This window comes from Pygocentrus nattereri, chromosome 5 (assembly GCF_015220715.1).
Source record: "Pygocentrus nattereri isolate fPygNat1 chromosome 5, fPygNat1.pri, whole genome shotgun sequence".
Classification (NCBI taxonomy): domain Eukaryota; kingdom Metazoa; phylum Chordata; class Actinopteri; order Characiformes; family Serrasalmidae; genus Pygocentrus; species Pygocentrus nattereri.
Window position 1 is genome coordinate 25,173,485 of NC_051215.1, and position 22,811 is coordinate 25,196,295.

General features: G+C 38.8%; 2 protein-coding genes across 3 annotated transcripts in view; one reads left to right on the forward strand and one right to left on the reverse strand.

Moving 5' to 3' along the window:
* Positions 1-22,811, reverse strand: part of mcph1 (microcephalin 1) — a 67,961-nt gene that overhangs the window by 18,509 nt on the left and 26,641 nt on the right. The gene's annotated exons all lie outside the window — the stretch shown is intronic.
* Positions 1,604-22,406, forward strand: angpt2a (angiopoietin 2a). The gene is made up of 9 exons (XM_017694094.2): positions 1,604-2,164; positions 8,115-8,270; positions 10,510-10,631; positions 11,367-11,587; positions 12,800-12,927; positions 13,306-13,407; positions 13,500-13,666; positions 15,985-16,115; positions 20,470-22,406. Exons 1-9 carry the CDS (start codon positions 1,910-1,912, stop codon positions 20,628-20,630), a joined length of 1,443 nt encoding a protein of 480 aa, XP_017549583.1. The 5' UTR covers positions 1,604-1,909; the 3' UTR covers positions 20,631-22,406.

The window sequence follows — 22,811 nt, forward strand, 5'->3', positions numbered from 1 at the left end:
CAATCAGAGCGGACAATCTTTGGATAATATCCGGCCATTTTTAACACTCTATAATGGCAAAAGTGCCAAAACACATAAATGGATGTTTTAACATCATCAGGTATCTGTTAACATAAAAAAGTAAGACCAAAAAAGTAAGCAACTGAGGACAGGTCGGACACCAAACCTGTCAAAACGGCCATCAAGTACATGTTATCCATTTTGAGGAGATATTTCTGAGAAGATTAGTTATAAAATAATCAAATTGCAAAAGAGACAGTCAAATGAAAATATAAGACAAAACTGGACATCAAAAAATGATACAGAGCTACAGAGAAAATGTGGCTCCCAACAACCACCTGGAAGACCTAGTAGACCACCAAAACTGCCCCCATCAAATAAACAGCACTTAAAGCTTTCATCTTTGAAAGGCAGAAGAAAATCAAGCTGCTTTCAGATCTGAAAACATCCACAGGTGTTTCTGTCCATCCTTCCACTGTGAGAAGACCCCTCAGCACTATGGGTCTGAAAGGATGTGTAGCTGACCAAGAAGAACCTCACTGAGCAAAGGAGACAGACACAACAAAGACATCAAACAAAGAAGCTTAACGATGGATTGACCACCCCAGAATCCAGACCTCAGCACCACTGAATGTCTTTGATTACTTCAGAAAATCATCAACCAGCTTCTAAGACGGAACTTTAGAAATTAGTCTGTAGATTCATTGAGGAACTGAAAAAAAAAATTTAATAAAAAAAAGAACTTATATTTGATTGTTGAGGCTTCTGTACATCTTCTGCTTTTTCAATCATACTGAAAAACAAATAACTTGTACTTAATAGCTGTTCTGACTGGAAATTAAATAAAAAAGGGTGATCTCTGACTTCTGCACAGTACTGCAGTTTTGCTTGGGTACAAACTTGTTGAGTTGTCGGTAGTTATGAGCTGCTCATATGGACCATTTTTATTTAATTTTGCTGTACCACAGAAAAAGAACAAGCACGTATGACTGTGATACCAGCTATGTGACCTTCAGATGAATATTTTAGCTGATGCATTAATAGAGATGAGGAATCTTATTAAGATGACATGAGAAGGACTTTATAAATGATTCTTGAACGAAAGCCAGATAGTTGTCTCCTTTTATAAACACACTGCTTTTCAGCTCTTCTCTTGAAACAAATTCCAGATAACCCTCTCAGGATGGGAAATGGAAGCTAATGCTTTTTGAGAGTGCTTAAATACATCAATACGACGTAAGGGACAACTCAAACATCTCAAATATCCCTTCAATTCGGATCTGAGGGGCTTTCAATCCCGTTATGGGTTAACAAGGTCAGTGCTGAAGCTGAATTTGCTTGAGCAACACAGCTGCATCCTGAAGGGCTTTTTTGGAGTTGCAGTCTCGAAGAAAAACACAAATACTGCCATTGTTGTCCTGTCCTCTTCCACCAGCCTGACCCCAACTGTTTGGGCTTTCTCTGGAAGCAGAAGAAGCATCCAGCGGGAAGTGTTTAATTAGTGCCCTCCTGCTTCTGTCCTGGCTAAGAATCTCCTCAAGCTGCTCGGCTCAGCCAAGGGTGTCAGGCAGTGGGAGGAGCTTTGCCCTCGCTCCCTGGCTGCAGGAGCACAGTGCCTCAGACAAGAGCAGAGTATGGGAGACCGGTGACGGGGAGAACACATGCTGGGAGTGGGGACCTGCCAAGTGACGCTCTGTTACTACACACTGACATTTGTCTCCACCTCCTGCCGGAGTTATAAATGAAGCTCACGCACGGCGGGAAGACAATCCTGCCCAGGGAGACCCACGCAGATGCAGTTCAAGAGTTAGCAGAAGCTCTGAAGTTCTGACACGAGACCACTGGAAGACAATTCTCAAGCAATTCTTGGACGTCTCAAGCAAGAAAAAGCTGAACATTTAGACACAAAATGCTGAGTGCTGGAGTTCTCGTCTTGAGCTTCTGCTTTATCCTGGGAGAAGGGTACACAACAGGCAAGAAGCAGTACCAGATTCAGAACGGACCATGCAGCTACACCTTTCTTCTGCCGGAGCCAGAGAACTGTCCACCCAGCAGCTACAGCAACCTGGCGCAGAGGGACGACCCAGCTGATTACGAGCAGTCAGTCCAGAGGCTGGAGCAGCTCGAGAGCATCATGGAGAACAACACACAATGGCTGCTCAAGGTAAAATTTCATTTATTCTCATTCATTGTTGAAGAAGAAGTGCTTTTGCAAGTTGTGACACCTTATTTTCCCTCTAGGATTCTGCACTCATGAAGGTTTACATAGCTTAGGTTCAACCAAACTGACTAAAAATACTGCAGATATAATTGAAAACTGTTGCTTTCCAGCTTTTTACCAACAAGTTAGTCCACTACAGAGGGCCTTAAAGCTTAAAAACTCCAAGGCAGGGTAGTGGGCTGCACCTGCTGAGTGACTGCAAAACTTTCAGAAGCCAAAAAACAAACGTTTGTGTTTCCTGGACCAATGTTGGCCCAATGCCATTGCAGTTCATTGTGGTTTCTTAATACCAGGAAGGAAATGAATGCATATATTTTCACGACTAAACGTCATCTCTTTCAACGGCTTGTAAGACAGCACTGGAAGATGAAGATGACAAACACTGAATTATGTCAAGTGCATAATTCCAGGAAAATAAATAACATATTTAGAAGTTTTCCAAGCTTGTTCATTTATACTTCATTTATAATAGGAAAGTTGCCTTTGTGAAGTTGAAGAGGAGAGTTCAGGGCAAGCATCTAAAAGTACAGAGTTCTACATCCATAGACGGTTAAATGGGCTTATATGTAAGCAGAACAGGTGCATGTAAACCTCCTGGCTGGACAATTCTTTTGATCCTTTCTCCCTTTTTATAGCTTTCATTTTAGTCAAACTTAATCACTCAAAACAATAAGTTGTCTATACACTCTCTATAAACACTTTAATTGTTAACTGTCTGGTGAGATTTAGTTTTAGAGTATAGTGTTATCTTGATTTCTTTCTGTAGGTTCAAGCCAATGGTGTAAATTAAACTTAATGTAATGCACATGTAAATAAGAGATGCTCTAAACTGTTGCATCTATAAAAACCAAACTACAGCATCTGTAGGTCTTTTTATGAAAAGTAGCCACTTATATTGCATGTTATATTATCCACAGCATTTTAGTGGGGTTTAATTTGTGCTAAACAAGTTTTAATTAACTGATTTAATTTCTCAGTTTTCTGTAACCCAATCTAATCTGCTAATTAGGAACTTAACAGAAAGACTTTCCTATGAATTGACAGCAATAGAACATGGATATGATGACAATTCTCAATTCTCATCTTCAGAGAACACATGTTAATGCACAGTAACTGTTGCCAAATGTAACATACTGGAAAAGCTATGACATTTTATACTGCATATTTAATTTCTGTACATGTTAAACCCAGGAAATACATACAAACTGTACACTAAAATTTGCAGACAAATCCCATATTTAAGTTTATTCTTTGTACAGGATATGTTAGAATCATGTAATTTCACCGGGAGTGTAAACGTGTTGTAGAGGACTGCCTAATAAAGACTATGGGGCTACAAATAAACCCTCAACCAGTGCAGACACATGTCTTTGAACTACACCCATGTAAGATGGTCATGCGCTTAAACTTTTCTACATCTGAGTTGTACCAAAAACTGCCTGTGACTAGTGGAACAGCCTGTATGTAACAGAGCCTATAGAACGAACCCTTTTGAGAGCTTCTGACACCAGAACTACAAGAGATGCTTTCAAGTTCAACTCAATTTAGTTAAATAAGCCAGCACTACTTTACTCATTCATTTATTTATTTATAGGGGCTGAACTTTGCATCTTGTACTTGTCAGGCATGCACACTGCCATTTCTGGCATGCATGCAATACCCAAAACGGAAGACTTCATAGAGAGCATAGAGACAGTGTGATGAACTTAGAAAAGATGAAGGAAGAACATTTTTGATGTTTAGTTCTGCTGTACTGATAATACACCTTCAATCAGGTGCATTATCACAGCTGTTCGCCCAAATGTAGATACTGGAAAGCAGGTTCGGATGCCTGGAAATGTATGCTGAAAACTTAAATAAATAACCAAATGATTTCACCTTGAATTCTGGTATTACATGCTTGCGTAACACTACTGTAAAGTTCATGATGTGTGAAAAAAACTTAAACAGATTTTATGGCATAGTTTCCTCTTTGACTGTAATGGTCTGACAGTATACCGGCATTATCTGTAAACTCAGAGGAATGGCTCTTCCTCTGAGCGGCACTTTCGAGGTCGGCAGGTCAAGGTCAGAGGAAAGCATTGGACCTCATCTGGCTATGAGGTCACGCCACAGTTGGCATATTTGATTCATTAGCAGCCAAGGCTCATTTCACTGGCTTGACGCTAAAGCGGTGTGTCAGCTCGTGCTCTCGCTTTCGTGTGAATGGAGCAAGCAAACAGCTTTTTCTAGAGGAACCCTTAGGGGGCACAAATAGAGTAAACAACTGATAAGATCGTAAGTCATCAATGGAACATCCTGGCCACAGTTCCGATGACACCCTCCATGTGTGTTTTGCATTCCACAAAACAGGCGAAGATGGAAGTCCTGAGAGGAAGACAAACAAAATTAGCACTGATTACCAAAGCTGTCGCGTTTTTCATTAACGAGTTAAATATATCCCGACTGCTGTAGTAGAATGCCTGGCTTCCGGACTTCGAGGGCATTAAGATGAACGGAGCAAACAACAGTAGACGCCGAAGGCCACTCTGATGTTTTTCCCCTTGTCACGTTATAGAAATGTTTTCACTGAGGATGCAACTCGTCACTCATCATGTCCATCCTGTTTGTTGGAGTGCTGACATGTCTGCTGTTCAGGAACTCAACAGGAAAGAGAGCACGAGGACTAGATGAGGGCTGAACACGGGGCTTACAGCTGTGATGATGGGTGCAGCATCGTAAATTTGTTTTGACGGGTTTAATTGTATGACTCAGGAAGCGCTAATATGAAGTGCCTTTTTAATGCATGTAATTTATTAATCAAAAGAATAGAGGAATAAACACAATGCCCAGTTGTCAGTCTGACTGTTCAAACAAAAACCCACCTACACCCTACATTTTTCTTATATTTTGTTTATTCGTGACTATTTTCCAACTTCAGCTTCAATTTTCAATTCATCCTTTAGAATTAAACAGGCTTTTTGCTTCTGTGCCTTTAGGATTGATACATTTATCTAATGCCAAAGTCCAAACACCCCCAGCCAAATTACGTTTTCTTGACTTCTGAAATGTAAATAAGTTTCTATATTATTCTATACTATTATACACACTTATTATAATAATAATATTGTTTCTTTATATAGCACTTTCCATGCTGGTGCCAGCTCAAATTGCTTTACAGGCAGGTGCTGAAGCTTAACAGTAATACAAGAATTCATAAGTATTAATTTAGAATAATATAAGAAAATGACACAGATCAAACTAAAAGATAAACACCATGAGTTGTAGAGCTTTAATGAAGCGCAAAGTTAAAAATATTAAAAAAAAAAAAAATAATAATAATAATAATAATAATAAAAAAGTTTTTATATGCTTCTTAGAAGTGAGCACTATTTGAGTTTGACTGTTTAATAAAAGGTGTAATTGAGGTCCAAAGTTTAGAAGCAGAATAACTGAAAGAGTCTCTCCATGTTTTCTGTATTTACAGAGGGTATATGGAGAAGGATGTATTGTTCACTTAGGATGTTCAGTAAGAAGATCATTACAGTGATCAACTCTGCTTGCAACAAATGCATGGACAAGCTTCTCTGCAGCACTCAGACAGAAAAGGCTGAACTTCAGACATATTTCCGATGATAAAATTATAAAAATTGTACAAAGAAAAAATTTAAAGACAAAATATAAAATATGACAAACTGCACAGGCTATAGATTAAGTTTTACTTCTTCCCCTAATATGTTAAATTCAGTAAATGAACAGTATTGTGCATTAAAATGTCCAGAAGTATGTTCTCCATAGAGGATGTGTAAAATCAATCTGACCAGGGCTGAAGTGGTTTTGGTATTTCTATATAAATGTGTTGACTTTTGTGACACCATAAAACAATTATTTCAAAACAGGTTGTTTTTTTTGCAGCTTAGGTTCAGGATAAATGGCATATTTCAAATGCAATGTAATGTTTGAGGAAACGTTTTTCCGTTAAATCATTCCTTTACGCAAAAAATTGCAACAAGTGCAACAAATTATCCTGAGATAAAGATTCTACTGTTTTTACAGAGCACTTAAAAGTGCTTAAGTGGAAAAAGAAGGGAAAGCTACAACTTTAACAGAGCTCTCAGTTACTGTAGATATTAATCTAGACTTATTACAGTTCCAAAAACTCCTTTAAAAGCACTGCACTGAAACCAAACCTTCACTCATTCAATGATTATTTATATTGGTTTAAAAAGTGCTAAATTAAGCAGCTGAATCAAAACAGTACAAACTTTCAGCAGTAAGTAGGCAGATTTAAACCTCTCAGTGGGTTTCGTGATTTGTTTAAAGAATCCCAGTTACTGTGCGCTTAAGATTAAAAAAAAAAAAAAAATGAAAAAAAAAATGAAAACGAACATGAAAAAAATGACAGCTCTTATCATGAGCTGTTATGATAACATACATGAGATGGGAGTCCATTTCCGCTCTGATGTTTAGGTCACCCGAAACTGTCTGGCAATACTTGGAATATTTATGGTTAACCACAAGCTAACTGTCTGAGACACTTATGATAACAAGACCACCTGTGCACATAGTGACAGCTTATGAAGTTTATATTAAAGGCCTCAACAAACCAAAGGACATTAGATCTCCATTAGCCAGAAAGGAACAAAGTGTCTGCCAAGAGCACATATTTCTGTAAAGTTGAGATTATTGTGCATACTGAAAGTCAAGATACATTTAGTCTTCTGGGTTGGTTTGAAAGGGGTTATGACCTTTTTATGATAAGATCCAATTACCACTTTTCAATGAGCTCTGAAAATTAATTTACCCTGCAGTTTATTAAAAACCCTTTGGACCAGAACAAACCTGGCACATCCTTCAATGAGTCTTATTCTGACCCAGCCCAAATTGCATGCTAAAAACTCATTAATACTATCCTTTAATCATGAAAATACAATTCAGGATAGCCAGACTTCAGTGCTCAAAGAAAGGGGAAAAAAGTCAAACAAACGTAACCTTCTCTGAGAGCAGAGTTAGATATACAATGTCCATGCTGTCGGAACAAAACCTCGTATCTCCGAAATGGTCACTTTACTGGAGAAGAAGAAAAAAAAAAACATACTTTACTTTTAATGTAAGTCAATGGAACCAGACTTTTTTACAAGCCATTTTTGGTCATTTATTTTGGTCCATTCATCATGAAATTTAAGATTATTAAGATTAAGATTAATCTTTACAATATAAAGGGTAACAGGTATTTTCATATTATGTCAAAAATAAAAAAAAAAAAACATCAAAAATGGAGATATGAGGTTTTGATACAACAACAGCAATATATTATATATATATATATATATATATATATATATATATATATATATATATATATATATATAGATATATATAGATAGATAGATACACAAACACACACACATTTTATATGTATAAATAAACAATAATTATGCATTAAAATGTGCAACAGAAGGTTCTCTATACAGGAAGTGTTAACCTTATTTTCACCTTAAAAAGCAGCATGTCATCTGACTATGGGTGCCAAAACCTTTGCACACGCCCGTATGTATATAAAATCATCTCTTTGTAAATCAGGGAAGTGACCACAGCTGGTAAAAGAGAACCATCAGCAGCGATGATTGTATGTTCTCCCCAGATGTCTTCTAGTGGCTGTATTTCCTATATACGTTCTTGATTCTTTAAATATCCTCCCTGATGACCTCACTCCATCTGCAAAACTACAGCTCTACAACTAAACACAATAACAGGGTATCATTCACATTAGGCAGAACAAAGAGAGGGTTAATAAGACTCATCAAAACAGATCATGTTAAGCCAGAGAGGAGTAAAAGCTCTCCCATCTCAGCACGTCCACAGCTGGCTTATTGCATCTGACCACACACTCTGCGTCTGATCCCTTCCACAGCTGGAGAACTACATCCAGGAGAACCTGAGACAAGACATGGCCCAAATTCAGCATGACGCTGTGCACAACCATACAGCTACCATGATCGAGATCGGCACCAGCTTCCTGACTCAGACGGCAGAACATGCACGAAAGCTTACTAACGTGGAAGTGCAGGTGAGGAAAGCAGCAAAACATGGAAGGCAACACGCAGGCTGAGATGAGCTTAGTCCTAGCCAGGCTGTGTTCTGTAATGCCGATCTTTGTCCGTGGCCTGAAGCAGCGGTTCTCAAACTGAGGGAATTGCAGGGAACACTAAGGGGGCTGCAGAAAAATCTCAGAAGTTCTATGTCTAGTATGTTTTCACTTTTATTAAATCTGGCCATATTGTAAAACGTGGTACTTGTTCAAACCCTATTAAAATGAAATGTGTGGGAATCGCTCACAATTTTATGCCCATACGGCCCCCACTAAACAAGTTTTATGTCATAGAATCAAGCCATGTCTCTATATGTAGGTCAGCAACAGCTAACAAAACGCCCAGGGTTTTAGTAAGACGTGGTGCTCATTTGTTAAGTGAAAGTAATGACCGAGGCAGGGGGCAAAGGGCCGAAGTGGCTACTCTCCACAAGCAGGGCCTTAGGCTAAAAAAGTTTGAGAACTGCTGAAACTATTTACAGTGGCCGAAGTCAACTTCACAAGACTCGCTTGCCGGTGTTTCGCTGGGGTTCTCCTGCATGAGCACTGCCAGAATTCACCATTTCAAACAGTTCTAAGGCTCTGAGCACCCTGGTTTTAGCTTCAACCTCACCAGAGCTCGGATACTCGGATAAGTACTGCTTTGCTTACATATCTGAGATGATTCGACAAACTTGTCTTGCCTCCATGGTATGGTATACCAGCCACATACCGCATATTTTACACTGATCATTTTTCTCTAGTACTTTAAAACGTGAAAATCTGAACACTGAAAAGAGAACCAATTACCAGTGTAACAAAAGAATACTCATCCATTCAAACTTTTTGGCACAGCCCTAGTGGGAAGAGAGAAAACGTAACCTCATTAAAAATATATGTTGTATACAACAATTAAACAGACCTCATTATGCTTTCTTTTTGGAATTCAACATTTAGTTGATTCAGTGTTTTTCGAAAACACAAACATATACACTACATGCTCAGATAATTGTGACAAAATTGATCAGGATAACAATAAGTACCGACAAATTGTCCACCCTCACTCAAATCCAATAAAAATACCCAATAACTCTTCTCCTTTTGGACAATGCTGACTTTTTGATGAGGGGGACGGGACATTTTTCATTACCAAAACTCATATTTCTACTGTTATCATTAATATGATACAATCATATGAATTGATTATAATGGAATATTATAATATTCACTATGCTAATAATTTTGTGTGCTATAAATCTTTGCAGTATAGTTCATATAGTCATGTGTGTGCATTCATTGTATTAAAAAAATCCTGAATTGTACAAAATAATTCAATCAAACTGAATCATGGTGAAGTCTGCGAGGTCATGATGCGCTCAATTGTTTGCTACACTGAACCGATTGGGAAAGAGCATCATAATGGCCCCATGGTTCTCCACAGACAGATGCTCCATTGAAAATGCATTGGCTTTTTTGCTGAGTCCACTTCCTTTAACAGTTAAACCAGAAAGGACAACCCAGCCTAAGAGTTCATTAACGAGGCCCATGTGCAGACCCCCTTTCAGTCACAGTAGCCCCAACATCCCCTGTCCTGTTTCTTTCCTTCATTGGAATTTGATTGTCCTGTTTTTTCCTGTGGTGAAAACAGATTTTTTCCACTCATGAAATGCTAGGTTGCCCTGTGCTTTGACACCAAGTGATGTGTGAACATCCCCTTCCCACAATTAAGGTCTTTCACACATCCCAGCTCACATGGCACACAATGCCTCATCTTATGTAAATGGTCATCACATGGCCTGTAACCAGCAAAAGCCATGTCATCCTATACACTGGTATGAGCTATGAACCACAGCCTGTTCAGGAGCATTACAGTGAGCAGTGGAATCTGCCCTGAAACTGATTATTCTGGGGGAAAAAGTGCAATTGTCAGAATTCATTACATAATAGTGACTCATACTTTTGCAACTGAGAAGGCCTGACGCTTTATGTAAGCAAGCCATCTTCCACAACGTGAACACCTTCAAGACGTGCTGTCATATTGAACTGAGTGAAAAAGAAGTGAAAATAAAAAATTCAATCCCGAAAGATCTTGAGACCTTAATTATGTAAGCTTTCAGGAGTTCAGGCTCTGCCAAATAGTTCGCTTAATAGCACATCTCTTCAAGGCTGTTACAATTAAAGCTTGCGCTTATCTGAAATACTTTCTGTGGGAAACGCTGTATGTCTTTTTCATCTTTAGGTTATAAACCAAACAACTCGGCTCGAACGTCAGCTCCTTGAGAATTCGATCTCCACATACAAACTGGAAAAAGAGATTCTCTTGCAGACGAATCAAATAGACAAGCTGAATGAAAAAAATAGGTGAGTTACTGTTTAATATATATAAATATTCTCTATATTAAAGGAGAATTCCACACATTTTTTATATTTCTCCATAATTAAGAAGTAAAGATGAAAAGTGGTTTGGTGTAAAATACTCAGTTTTAGAGAAACTCAGAGTTCGAACTGTTCACAGTGGTGGTGATACGAACCAGACGTCAATGCCCCTAAGAGAACCAGTTCAATGCCCCTAAGAGCTCCCTCACATAAAGTTATTACATGAAATTTTGAATTTTGAGAAGATTTTGGCAAAAAACATTTTTAATGTCTACTCTAAACACTATTTTTTTCCAAACTTACCACTATTTTAACATATTTCAACATAACATATAAAAACTCAGAAGCTGTGTGGTTTTGGAAGGTAAATAAAATGGCTATATTTGCATTATAGACATCTCAACCTCCTGGTTCCTATAAAGAAATCTCTCCCACTGAATTATGCAGAACATTTGAAAAAAAAAATCTATGGAAACCCATTTAAATTTATTCATAATAGTTAAATATTCCTGTACCTTGCCATAGCAGACTTGTACTACCAAAACAAAGTCCAGTTAACACATTTTGGACTTGAAAACTTGATGAAAACTTGATGTGTGATAGTCTTCCAATGAGCCAAATACTACATATTATGCCCAAGTTACTGGGACTGTTATATTTAGATTTAGTATGCACAAAACTGTAAGCGTTTCTCAACTGACTCGTCTTTTGCTCTTCTAGCTTCCTGGAGAAGCGCATAGAGGAGATGGAGACGCAGAGGCAGGCTGAGTTATCGAGCCTCCAGGAGGAGAAAGAGCAGCTTAAGCTGCTGGTGGAAAAGCAGACCAACGTCATCAAGGAGCTTGAGCAACAACTGCTGAGTGCTTCGACCGTGCAGCAGGAGCAGCAGCAGCTGATAGAGAGGGTCAACAGCTTCATACACACCATGTCTGTTCCCACCCGTAAGTGACTGCGTCAGCATCACAGCAAACCATCACACATGGGAATAGGGAGAAAAACAAAGCTCCAGAACAATATTATGCTGTTCCATCTGTTCAAATGTTTGGGAAGTGTACACTCTGTGTTACGTAATGTAGATCTAAAGGATCCAAAAGCATAAAAGGTAAACTGCAACAGCCAAACAGATCTACTACAAAAAAGCATACAGTATTATGCACCTAAGAAAATTATTAATAAAAGGCTGTTTATTTTGGCAGTAAGCGTAATAATCTGCCAGAAAAAAATTAAATATAAATAGCAAAAATACAGTAAATAGTGATTTTTGGACATTGATGTGCTTTTCTAACCATTCTAACCTCTCCTCCTGTATTATTTATAGTGATCACCCAATATCTTGTTTGTCTAACCAATACTTCATAAAATTAAATCAGGAGCGCTGAGGGTAAATTAACACAAATCCATGTGATGGCAGGGGGAATCAAAGAGAAATCTAGAACCAAACCTGTGTTCTTTCATCTAGTCCAGACATGTTAAACTGGGGACCTTCTGGGCCAAAGTGCTGTGGAAATTAGCGTTTACCCTCATCTTACTCTGATTTCAGTTCATGAAGCCCTTGCTAATTAGCTGATGGGCTAAATCAGGTGTGTTTAATAAAGCAGCGTGCTGAACTCTGCAGTGTTTTGGCCCATGAGGACTGGAGCCTGACACGTGTGATCTAGCTCATAAGATATTAACTACATCTTTTCAACTATGTTTTACTGCATTCATGTTTGTTTGCATTCATTCTCATGTTATATGGTGTTTTTACAAGCACAAATATAAATAAACACTACTGCACAGTCCTGTACATAAACACTGAAACAACACAGCTGTATGCAAAGGTCTGAACACTCCAATCAAATGACATGTTTTGCTGATTTTCTACTTGAAAATGCAAAATTTCTGTGCATTTACTAAATTTAACATAGGAGAAAAAGATAGAACATACAATAGTAAAAGTGCCAAAACTTTTGCACAGGTCATGTGTTATCTTGCTTTTCCGTAATATGTCAAATTCAGCAAATAAACGGTGATCAGGCGTTAGTGAAGAAAGTGTGGAAAATCCAAAAAATGATTTGACCAAACTTTTGCTTACAAAACTATTGTATGCATCAACCTAAATTCCAGAGTGTCATACTAATTCAAAAGTATTAACTTCTATTCTCTATTTCTAGCTGGAAAATCGGCCATGATGCAGGACACTCCGGTACAGTACAGAGACTGTGCTGCAGTCTTCAAGTCGGGAAACAAAGAAAGTGGCGTCTACACACTGACTATCCCTGACACAAAGGAGCAAATAAAGGTAGGTAAAACATTCTAAGGCTTATTTCTGTTCCATTTCTGTTATGTTCACAGTTATGCTTGGCATTGAATCAGGAGGATAAAAGTCCAGTGACTTTAAGGAATTTCTTTCATTCACACAGAGAACGCTACAACCCCTTTGGATGAAGTTAGTTTTGTACATGCCTCAGCAGACAGAGCCATCTCCTTAGATACTTTTCATGGGCAGTAATTTAAGTTTGGCAATTGAACAGCCTTTTAACAGTCATCTTACTGTTCTAAAAAGTGAAGCTTGTTAAATGTATGTGTTTGTTGGGGGGTGGTATGCCACATTCAACATTGCAGAAAGGATGTTAATGATTTTAGACAATATGCTACTAGTATTGTTTCCATTTTCCAGGCATACTGTGACATGGAAGCAGAGGGAGGTGGATGGACAATAGTGCAGAAGCGATTCAATGGCCTTGTTGACTTTCATCGGACGTGGAAAGAGTACAAATTGGTGAGGCTTCAGTACAAAAGCAACATGAAATACTTCACAAGCTGCAGTATCTTTCCTAAACCACATGTCTGTAAAACAATTTTCTTCAAAAGGGATTTGGAGATCCTTCATCTGAACACTGGCTGGGGAATGAGTATGTCTCCAAGTTGACCAATGAACATCAATACACTCTCCGGATAGAGCTTATGGACTGGGAGGGGAATGCAGCCTTCTCTCAGTACGACCAGTTCTCCCTCAGCAACGAAGAGCAAAAGTATAGGTAAGGAACTGGCCTTGACCAAATCTGGCACTGATTCAGAAGCTGACTTCTTGTCAGCGATGTGAACAAAACAACATGTTACCTCAACTTTGCTACATAACACTGACATAACCATGCCATAGACATGTGATATGCTGTTAAGAGTTGTCATGACAGATATTATTCAGTGACACAGCAGACTCACAAATGCCACACCATTACCGGTAAATGTCTTGCCAGATGTCATAATGTTTAATGTTATGATGGCTAATTAGCAAAAAATAACATTTGACATTAACATGACATATTTCTGTCATAATTATGTCAATGTAATGTAACACAGGTCAATTAAAGCATTACCAATTATTATTCAGTTTCTTTAGCTGTCATTAGGTGTCGCACCGACACTGAAACTGTATCTATATCAGAGCAGATATGGCATTTAAATACAGCATCTGTATCGGCAATAGAAATTAATGATACCATGAAGCAATGCTACTATGGCTTGCATGCGCACCATTAGAGCTTCACTGAAGCAAACATGTATTGGGATATAAGGCTGGGGACAAGCAGTGGTAAAAATTGTCATAGTAAAATCAGTAGCACCAGTATTTCGAGGGATGGCACAACAAGCAATAACTTCCACACATTCAAGGTTTATTACATACTAAGGTTCATTATTCATTAACTACAGGGACGACAACTAATGGTGCTTTTCTTTGGTTATAGAAGCGTGTAATAAAACTTTGGGCCCATTGGCGAGCCCTTGGCTTGGTAAGGGATTAATTAAGTATGTAGCCTCTTAAACTCTTTGAAACCACCAGAGGTTCCAAAATGCCATATTCTGTCATATTCTTCATAAGTTTCATATTTCATAAGCTACATTCAGAAGGTGAGTGTCATATGAGGCTGGTCTTCTTTTGAGTCAAATAGAAGGTGACCCATTTTTCCACAAATCTGGGCTGTAAACTATAAATAGATGGCGTCTTGTCAGTGATAAACTCTGTAAAAATTACTTTTATAAAAATATACAAAGAGCATATGTGTAGATCATGAAACACATTTGCTGTTAATTTGAAGGGAGCTTTCACAAAAAAATAAATAAATAAAATAAAAATGTGCATTTATTTCATGCAGTTACTGAATAATTTGCCATAGGATTTGGTCATGTAAAGTCAGATGGACAAACCAAAATGTACCCTGGAGAATAAGAGGTTAAAGATAAACCAGGCCAAAGGGCACCTCAACAGCTCTTTAGCCATTCAAACATGGTTATCCTTAGTAAGTTTTTGTGACACAGAACCAAAATAAAATGTTCAACATCAGTATCAGTATTTAGAGGCACCTAGAAGTTATCAGCAGATACTTGAGGATCAGGTATAAGTATTGGATGGGAAAAAATTGGTTAAACGATGAATCCTTAGTTGTCATGATAAACTACAAATGAGACAGAATATCATCACTATAAATCTAATCATTTGAACATAGAAGATGCTTTGTATATTGTCTGAAAATGTCATGATAAACAGACCAATAGAAAGGCTTCATTTATATTTTGGACAGCGATCATATACAGTCCGTCCGCCTTTATAAAACACATTACTCATTCCACCTCACACTGCCATGAAATCTCACGAGAGGTGGCACACATTTGTCACTGGTCCAGAGTAAATATTTTGGCATCTGGAAATGGTTGTGGCATATGAGATACAGACAGAGGACAACAAGAGCCCAGAGCTGTCTCTATACTGCTAGTCCTCAAAAAGCCAACTATTACTCAGGTGCTGCCTGACTTCACGACAATACTAGGTTAAGGACAACACGTGCTAACTTAATACGTTGTTGATTTGATCAAAGGCAAGAATTTCTGTTGTCTGTTTTAAAGCTTGTGATAGATGGAACTAAAGAGAGAGAGAGAGAGAGAGAGAGAGAGAGAGAGAGAGAGAGAGAGAGAGAGAGAGAGAGAGAGAGAGAGAGAGAGAGAGAATATCTTGGTTGTTCTAAGTCTGTAAGCTGATTTCATGCATCACCTCACTTCTTTACTGCAACAAAGGAAATGGCTTTCATCCTTTGAAGGTCCAGTAATATTAACCCCATAAAGGGCGTGACAGGCTTAAAAAATACTAAATCTGATTGGATCATCCACAGACAAAGCTTCGGGGAACTTTTCTTTTTTTTCCCCCTTACCCCAAAGCACGTTTTTGCATCAGTAAGCCTTTAAGGGGGAATGAATATCTTAATCTGTTTGTGCTGACCCCCCACCCCCCCTTCACGTTTCTGTAACAGTAGTTATGAACTTCCTTCTGACATTGTGGATTTCTGCATTTCCAATTACACAGGATACACCTTAAAGGCTACAGTGGAACAGCAGGCAAAATCAGTAGCCTTGCCCAGCCAGGAAGTGATTTTAGCACAAAGGACGCGGACAACGACAAATGTGTTTGCAAGTGCTCACAACTGACCACAGGAGGTAAGAATTAAGTTGATTGTATATGCCTCGATGTTGAGTTGGGAAACATGGCAAAAATGTATTAAGAATTAAGATATTGTCTCGATACGCAGCACAATATTTAATTTTTCTGAGGTTGGAACAGTCAAAAATAATAACCGACAGTTCCACATTTATGAATAACAAACTATGAATAAATGACTTTATTCAACATTTCACAAACTGTACTGGTCTAAATCAAGTTAAACTGGACTAAGTAGGCTCCCTTTTTAATGAAATGTGCCGTTCTGTGTCCAAATACTGACAAGATCCACAATATGGTCAGAAAACACTATGACGCAATGTCATTTCACCCACCCCCACCTCTATCTATCGATCTATTTGGCCTTTACTAGGCTTACTAGACTTAGCACACTGGTTCCTTCAAAATCTGAACTTTGGCACTTGGCACTTCACCCAAAACTCGGCACAGAAGTTGAAAGGCGCCTTGCATTTTTCGAGTCTGGGTCATGACTCTTAGGCAAAATTAGCTGGGAGTTAATCACTGATCAGCTCATTTGGGAATTAAGCCTCTGTGAAAGCTGACATTAATAGTCTGGGAACTGCAGACTCAAAAAGCTTTGAGCGGAGGTTCTCCGCTCTTTCGCTCTGATATTCTCGCGCTGCCTCATGTTCATGGCCCACTGCTAACTCAGCCTTTCTGTCAGGCGGTGGGTCTTGAGAACAGGCGTGAGGGGATCCTAAAACCTTGGGGAAGAGTCAGAAATGACCAGGCCTAAAACGCTTAACATTACATTTTAGGCAGATATGTTAATCTGAGATGACAGGGCTACAACCCCAAAGCATGAGAGATGCATCCACAGGCCTAACAGTTGGCAAGGTGTTCCTTTCATCAATTAATGCTAGTTTTTTCTCTAAACATACTTATGATGACTGTGCCTCTGGTTTGTCTGGATGTGCTTTGCATATTTCAGACATATTACATATATATATATATATATATATATATATATATATATATATATATATATATATTAAATTTTGAAATATATTAAATATACACAAGTCTAGAGAAAAGATACTCAAAATGTAGTGAAATATACACAAAATACAGAGACAATATACACAAGACATAGAGATGGTATACATTTTAAAGTGACTTGAGTGACCGTGTTGTTGTTCTTTAAAGTGGCTTAGTGTTAAGGTGTTACTGTCCATAGCAGAGATGATATGATACAAAGTGAACGACTGAAAATGGTAGTTGAGGAAGGACCCACAGCTTCACAGCTTGTTCAGAAGCCTGAAAGCCTATGGGTAGAAACTGTTCATTAACTGGGTTGTTTTAGCCTGGATGCTGCAGAATCTCCTGCCTGATGGCAGGATGGTGAACATGCTGTGTGCTGGGTGGCTTCTGTCTGACCGGATCTTTTTGATCTTCCTGAGGCAGCAGGACTGGTACATGTCCTGTAAGGCTGGTAGTTTGTTGCCTATGATGGCTTCTACCGTCCTTACCACTCCTCTAAGGCCCTTGCGGTTGCTTGCGGTGCAGCTGTTGTACCAGACAGTAATGCAGCCAGTGAGGATGCTCTCTTTGGTGCACCTGTAGACGTTGTTGAGGATCTGAGGAGGCAGACCAAACTTCCTGAGCCTACGCAGGAAGAAGAGACGCTGACGGGCAGATCTCACAATAGTGTTGGTGTCATGGGTCCAGGTGAGGTCATCAGTGAGGTTTACGCCGAGGAACTTCACACTGCTGACTCTCTCCACTTCGGTTCCATTGATGAACAGGGGAAAGTGACCACCCCTCTGCTGTTTCCTGTAGTCCACAATCATCTCCTTTGTTTTGCTGATGTTGAGACAGAGACTGTTGTCATAGCACCACTCTGACAGAGCGCTGACCTCGTCTCTGTAGGCTGTTTCATCTCCATCGGTGATGAGGCCTAGGATGGTGGTGTCATCAGCAAACTTGAAGATGATGTTAGACGTGTGTTTGGCTGCACAGTCACGTGTATACAGGGAGTAGAGGAGGGTGCTGAGCACACATCCTGGGAAGCCCTTGTGCTCAGAGTCAGTGTGGAAGAGGAGCTGTTCCCAACTTTCACCACCTGGGGTCTGCCCATCAGGAAGTCCAGTATCCAGTTGCACAGATGAGAGTTCAAACCCAAGTCTGTGAGCTTAGGAATGAGTTTGGCAGGGATGACTGTGCTGAATGCTGAGCTGTAATTTATGAACAGCATTCTTACATATGTGTTCTTTATGTCCAGGTGTGTGAGAGCAGTGTGTATCGTTAGTGCAATGGCATTGTCTGTGGATCTGTTGGAGGGGTATGCAAATTGGTGAGGGCCCATGGTGGCTGGAAGTGTTGAGCAGATGTGAGCTTTGACCACCTGCTCGAAGCACATCATAACTGCAGATGTCAGTGCAACAGGGCGGTAGTCATTCAGGCAGGTGACAGACGATTTCTTGGGGACTGGAAAAATTGTGGTTTCCATAAAGCACTTGGGAATCACTGACAGTCTTAAGGAGAGGTTAAAGATGTCAGTGAAAACCTCAGGCAGCTGGTTGGCACATGCTTTAAGTACCTGGCTGTGGATGCTGTCGGGACTTGGTGCCTTGCGTGCGTTAACTGCCCTGAAGGATCTCACCACTTCAGACAGGGGAATGGCTAGAGCGCAGCTCTCCTCATCTAGTGGAAGTTTCTCAGCAGGTGAGGTGTTAGTTGCCTCAAAACGAGCATAATGATCATTGAGTTCATCTGCAAGTGAGGAGGAAGAGCCCCTTTCACAGATCAGACTTACTTTGTAGTCAGTGATGGTGCGCAGGACACTCCACGCATGTCTGCGATCAGAGCCAAGAAAGTTAGATTCCACTCTGTCCCTGTAGCTCCTTCTGGCCAGCTTGATGGTCCTTTGAAGGTCATATCTGGCCTTTTTGTAGTTAGCCGGGTCACCAGATTTGTAGGCAGCAGCCCGAGCTCTTAGTTTGGCTTGAACCTCAGCGTTGATCTAGGGTTTCTGGTTGGGAAATGATCTGACATTGATTTTTGGTACAATGTCTTCAGTGCATTTACTGATGTAGCTTGTGATGGAGTCAGTGTATTCATTGATATCTGTGCCAGCTGGAACATCATCCAGTCTGTGGATTCAAAGCAGTCTTGAAGTGTGAAGATGGCCTCCTCACTCCATTGACAGACTGATCTGAGAACCGGTTTTGCCTGCTTAAGTCTTTATTTGTATTCGGGCAGAAGAACAAAAGTGTGATCAGCTTTGCTGAAGGCAGGGTGGGGGAGGGGTTTGTAACTGTCCTTGATTGCGGTGTAGCAGTGGTCAAGAGTCTGTTCACCTCAGGTGGGAAATTTAATGTGCTGGTAGTATTTGGGCAGAACCTTCTTCAAGTTTGCCCTGTTAAAGTCCCCAACCACAATAAAAGCAGCTTCAGGGTGAACGTTCTCCAGTCCATTAATAGTTGCCGAGAGTTTTCTTCATTTTACAGATCAGAAGCCTTGATTTCCATAGTTCCCTTTAACTGTCATTTCTTAAAGACATTTTGGACAGTAAAAATTGTGAGCTGGAGGCCTTCTGATATCTTTTTATAGCGTCATTTTCAGAACCCGAGGCAGCTGCTTAATGGAGTCTATGGTTGTTGAGTGTTAGTATGTTAGATTTGAAGAGTCAGAGAATTTATTTTGCTCTAGAAGTGTCATTAGCTGACAGGTCTTAATTACCATTCTTGACCTGCCTAACCATCCTAATGAGTCAGTTAAGGCTTAAGGAATTATGTTGCTATACTTTACACCTGGTTATTCAAACTTTTGCACAATTACCATTTTATTTATGAAAATTAAACATAAAACACCAACGCTGTGTATTTGAAGAAAAAAAAAAAAGAACTGTTTGTTACAGAAGTTTTTACTTTTCATCTTTGCACTTTACTAAACAACAAAATATGTAATTTGACCAGGGGTGCCCAAACTTTGTAATTGTGAACAGCTATCAGAATTGTTAAAATCTGAAACAGTATGATCATCACTGGATTTTACAATATAACTCTTAAAAATAAAGGTTCCCAAATGATTCTTGATTTACAGTATCTTTAACCCTGTGTAGATTCTCTAAAAAGGTTCTTCAAACTCACAGACCTCAAGAGATTAGCTCCACTTATATTATTGCTTTTTAAATATTTTCCTTTTAATCAATAACAACTCTGAAAATCATACTTTTAGTCACAGATATCATGATTGAAACTTTTCAGCAAATGTTTATGAGTAACAATCATCAAACTGCAACAAGCAAATGCCAAAGTTCTCCATAACAAAAGACTTAAAGTTTAGAAAATACATGTTTGCTTTGAACGATTCTTTGTTTGCTCTTCACAGGTTGGTGGTTTGACGCCTGCGGCCCTTCCAATCTCAATGGCGTATACTATCAGCAAGGGCAGAACACCAATCGCTTCAATGGTATTAAATGGTACTACTGGAAAGGCTCGGGATATTCACTCAAAGAGACTACTATAATGATAAGACCAGCAGACTTCTGATCAACAAATGGAGAGTCAGTGAGGCAAAAAAAAGCTTTCACACCCAATAACGGAACCATGTGTTTGGAGGGTGAAATGCTTGACATTTATCAAGATGTTCAGCAATGAAAGTCTTGTGCTTAGAGATGAAACCACTTGAAAGAACAAGCATACAAATTTAAAGTAAGTATTAAATTGGTGGGAGCATGTGTGAAACATAAAAATAAAACTATTAGGACTCAGCACAGGGGCAAATACCATTAAAAAGAAGTGTCACGGGCCACTTAGCTGCTTTACAATGGACATGCGCTTATGGACTGAACGCTTGATAGGGTTTCCATTTATTCCTCATGCAAACAACTTAAGGCAGACAAAAGTATTTTTTCTAGACTATCTATATTTATGAGCATACTGTAAATATCACACAGTTACTTATTATGAGGATGTTTGATAGTGACAATGCAACTATGGTACAAAAGCAAAAAAAAAAAAAAAAAGTATCCTTGACATCAGGCTGGATGTGTCTTACAGTAACAAAACAAAACTGATGTTATTTTGTTTACAGCTTTTGTTTTGCATCTGAAGTCAATTTAGTTTTCTTTTTAATCTGAATAAGTTTAGAACTTTTCTAAGAAAATGTCCAAAAACATCTTCTCAAGAAAGTTTAAATAAGAAACTATTACATACACATGATTGTCAAGGACAAACTTGTTTAGAGTCTTCTTTGGGCTCACTGAACTTGCACAGGACAAAAAGGGTAGTGCCAACTTTTAATGTAGAAAAAGGGTTTGGATACAGGATATGGATGTAAAAATGGATAGGTTTTCTGAAAACAGCAGTGGTGAATGAGCTGTGTGTCGACAAATGTCTCAAATTCTCTAAAGCTATTAAAGTAGCAAATGGAAATCTGTCACAAAAATAGGACAGTCCAAAGAAGCCACTGAAGTTAGTGCAGAGATGTCTCTGACTGAGGGTAGAAAGTTGTATTTTTGCAACCAAATGGTGGAATAATTAGTGTTAGAGCTTCAGAACTCTGCTTAGTAAAGTACCATTTGCTGGCTTCGTGGGTTGTACTGGTAATCTCAGTCTTGTGGAGGCCTAATTGCTAACATTTGGTAGCATATGGCTTGCTAAAAATATTTTTTCGAGCTTGACTAAATTTTTCAGAGATAGCGGTTAAGCTACTACTGGCCTATTAGAAGATCATTTTAACAATCTTCTGTACTCTGAATAAATCGACCAGCTCTTCTCTAGTTGACCTCCGTTAACTGATAAAGCCAAATGAGCAAATATTTAGCTGAAGTGCCAAAGCTCCATCACCAACAGCTTAAAAATGACTTCACATTACTCACTAATGACTTCTCATTTTTCTTGGTTTTCACTCGTTTATTTCCTTTGTAAAAGATTATTCAATTTATTCGCAGTAAAATGGATGCTCAACTTTAGACTTTATTGTAAAGATGTGTTTGTTTTACTTTTGCATCTTCTTTAGTTTTCTGTTCTACAACAGAAGAAAGATATCATCATAGCTGTTAAACTATGAAGCAGAGTTGGCATTTTATTTTATAAGAAAATAAATTATTTTGTTTGTGGTGTCAAAAATCAAACTACAAGACTGAGCGATGGACGATATAACTTATGGCTCATTTAACACAGGCTGGAATGAAAACTGGTGTATTTCAATGAGACATTTAGGGATATTTATTTGTTTGTATTACACATACTTAAACTGTGTGATTAAAGGTGTAATTTTATTCAATGTCAAAATGACATTAAAAGAAGCATAATTACCATGAATGTTTTGCTCTTTATTCTCATTTCAACCTATCTGAAGTTATGATGTATTACCATTTTTATATAACTTTATAAGTACTGTAAAGGGCAATCTGTAAGGAACTGGACAGTTTTTGTTGTTTTGATTCTGCACTCCAGCACACTGCATTTGAAATTAATGTCTTGACCTGAATTTCAGATTTAGTGTGTGTTTCCATTAGTAAATACTGTATAGGAATTAAACAAATGTCCCATTTTATCTGGTTAATTGGTTCCTCAGCTGTTTCTTGACCAGCTGTGTGTTGCATCATTAGTTCATGCACTAAAGTATACCAGCTCATCTGTAAAACATGGTAGGAGGGACATGAATGGCAGCCAGTCAAACTGGCTTACTTGTCTGTATTAAAGGGTTGTGCCAACTATAAAAAT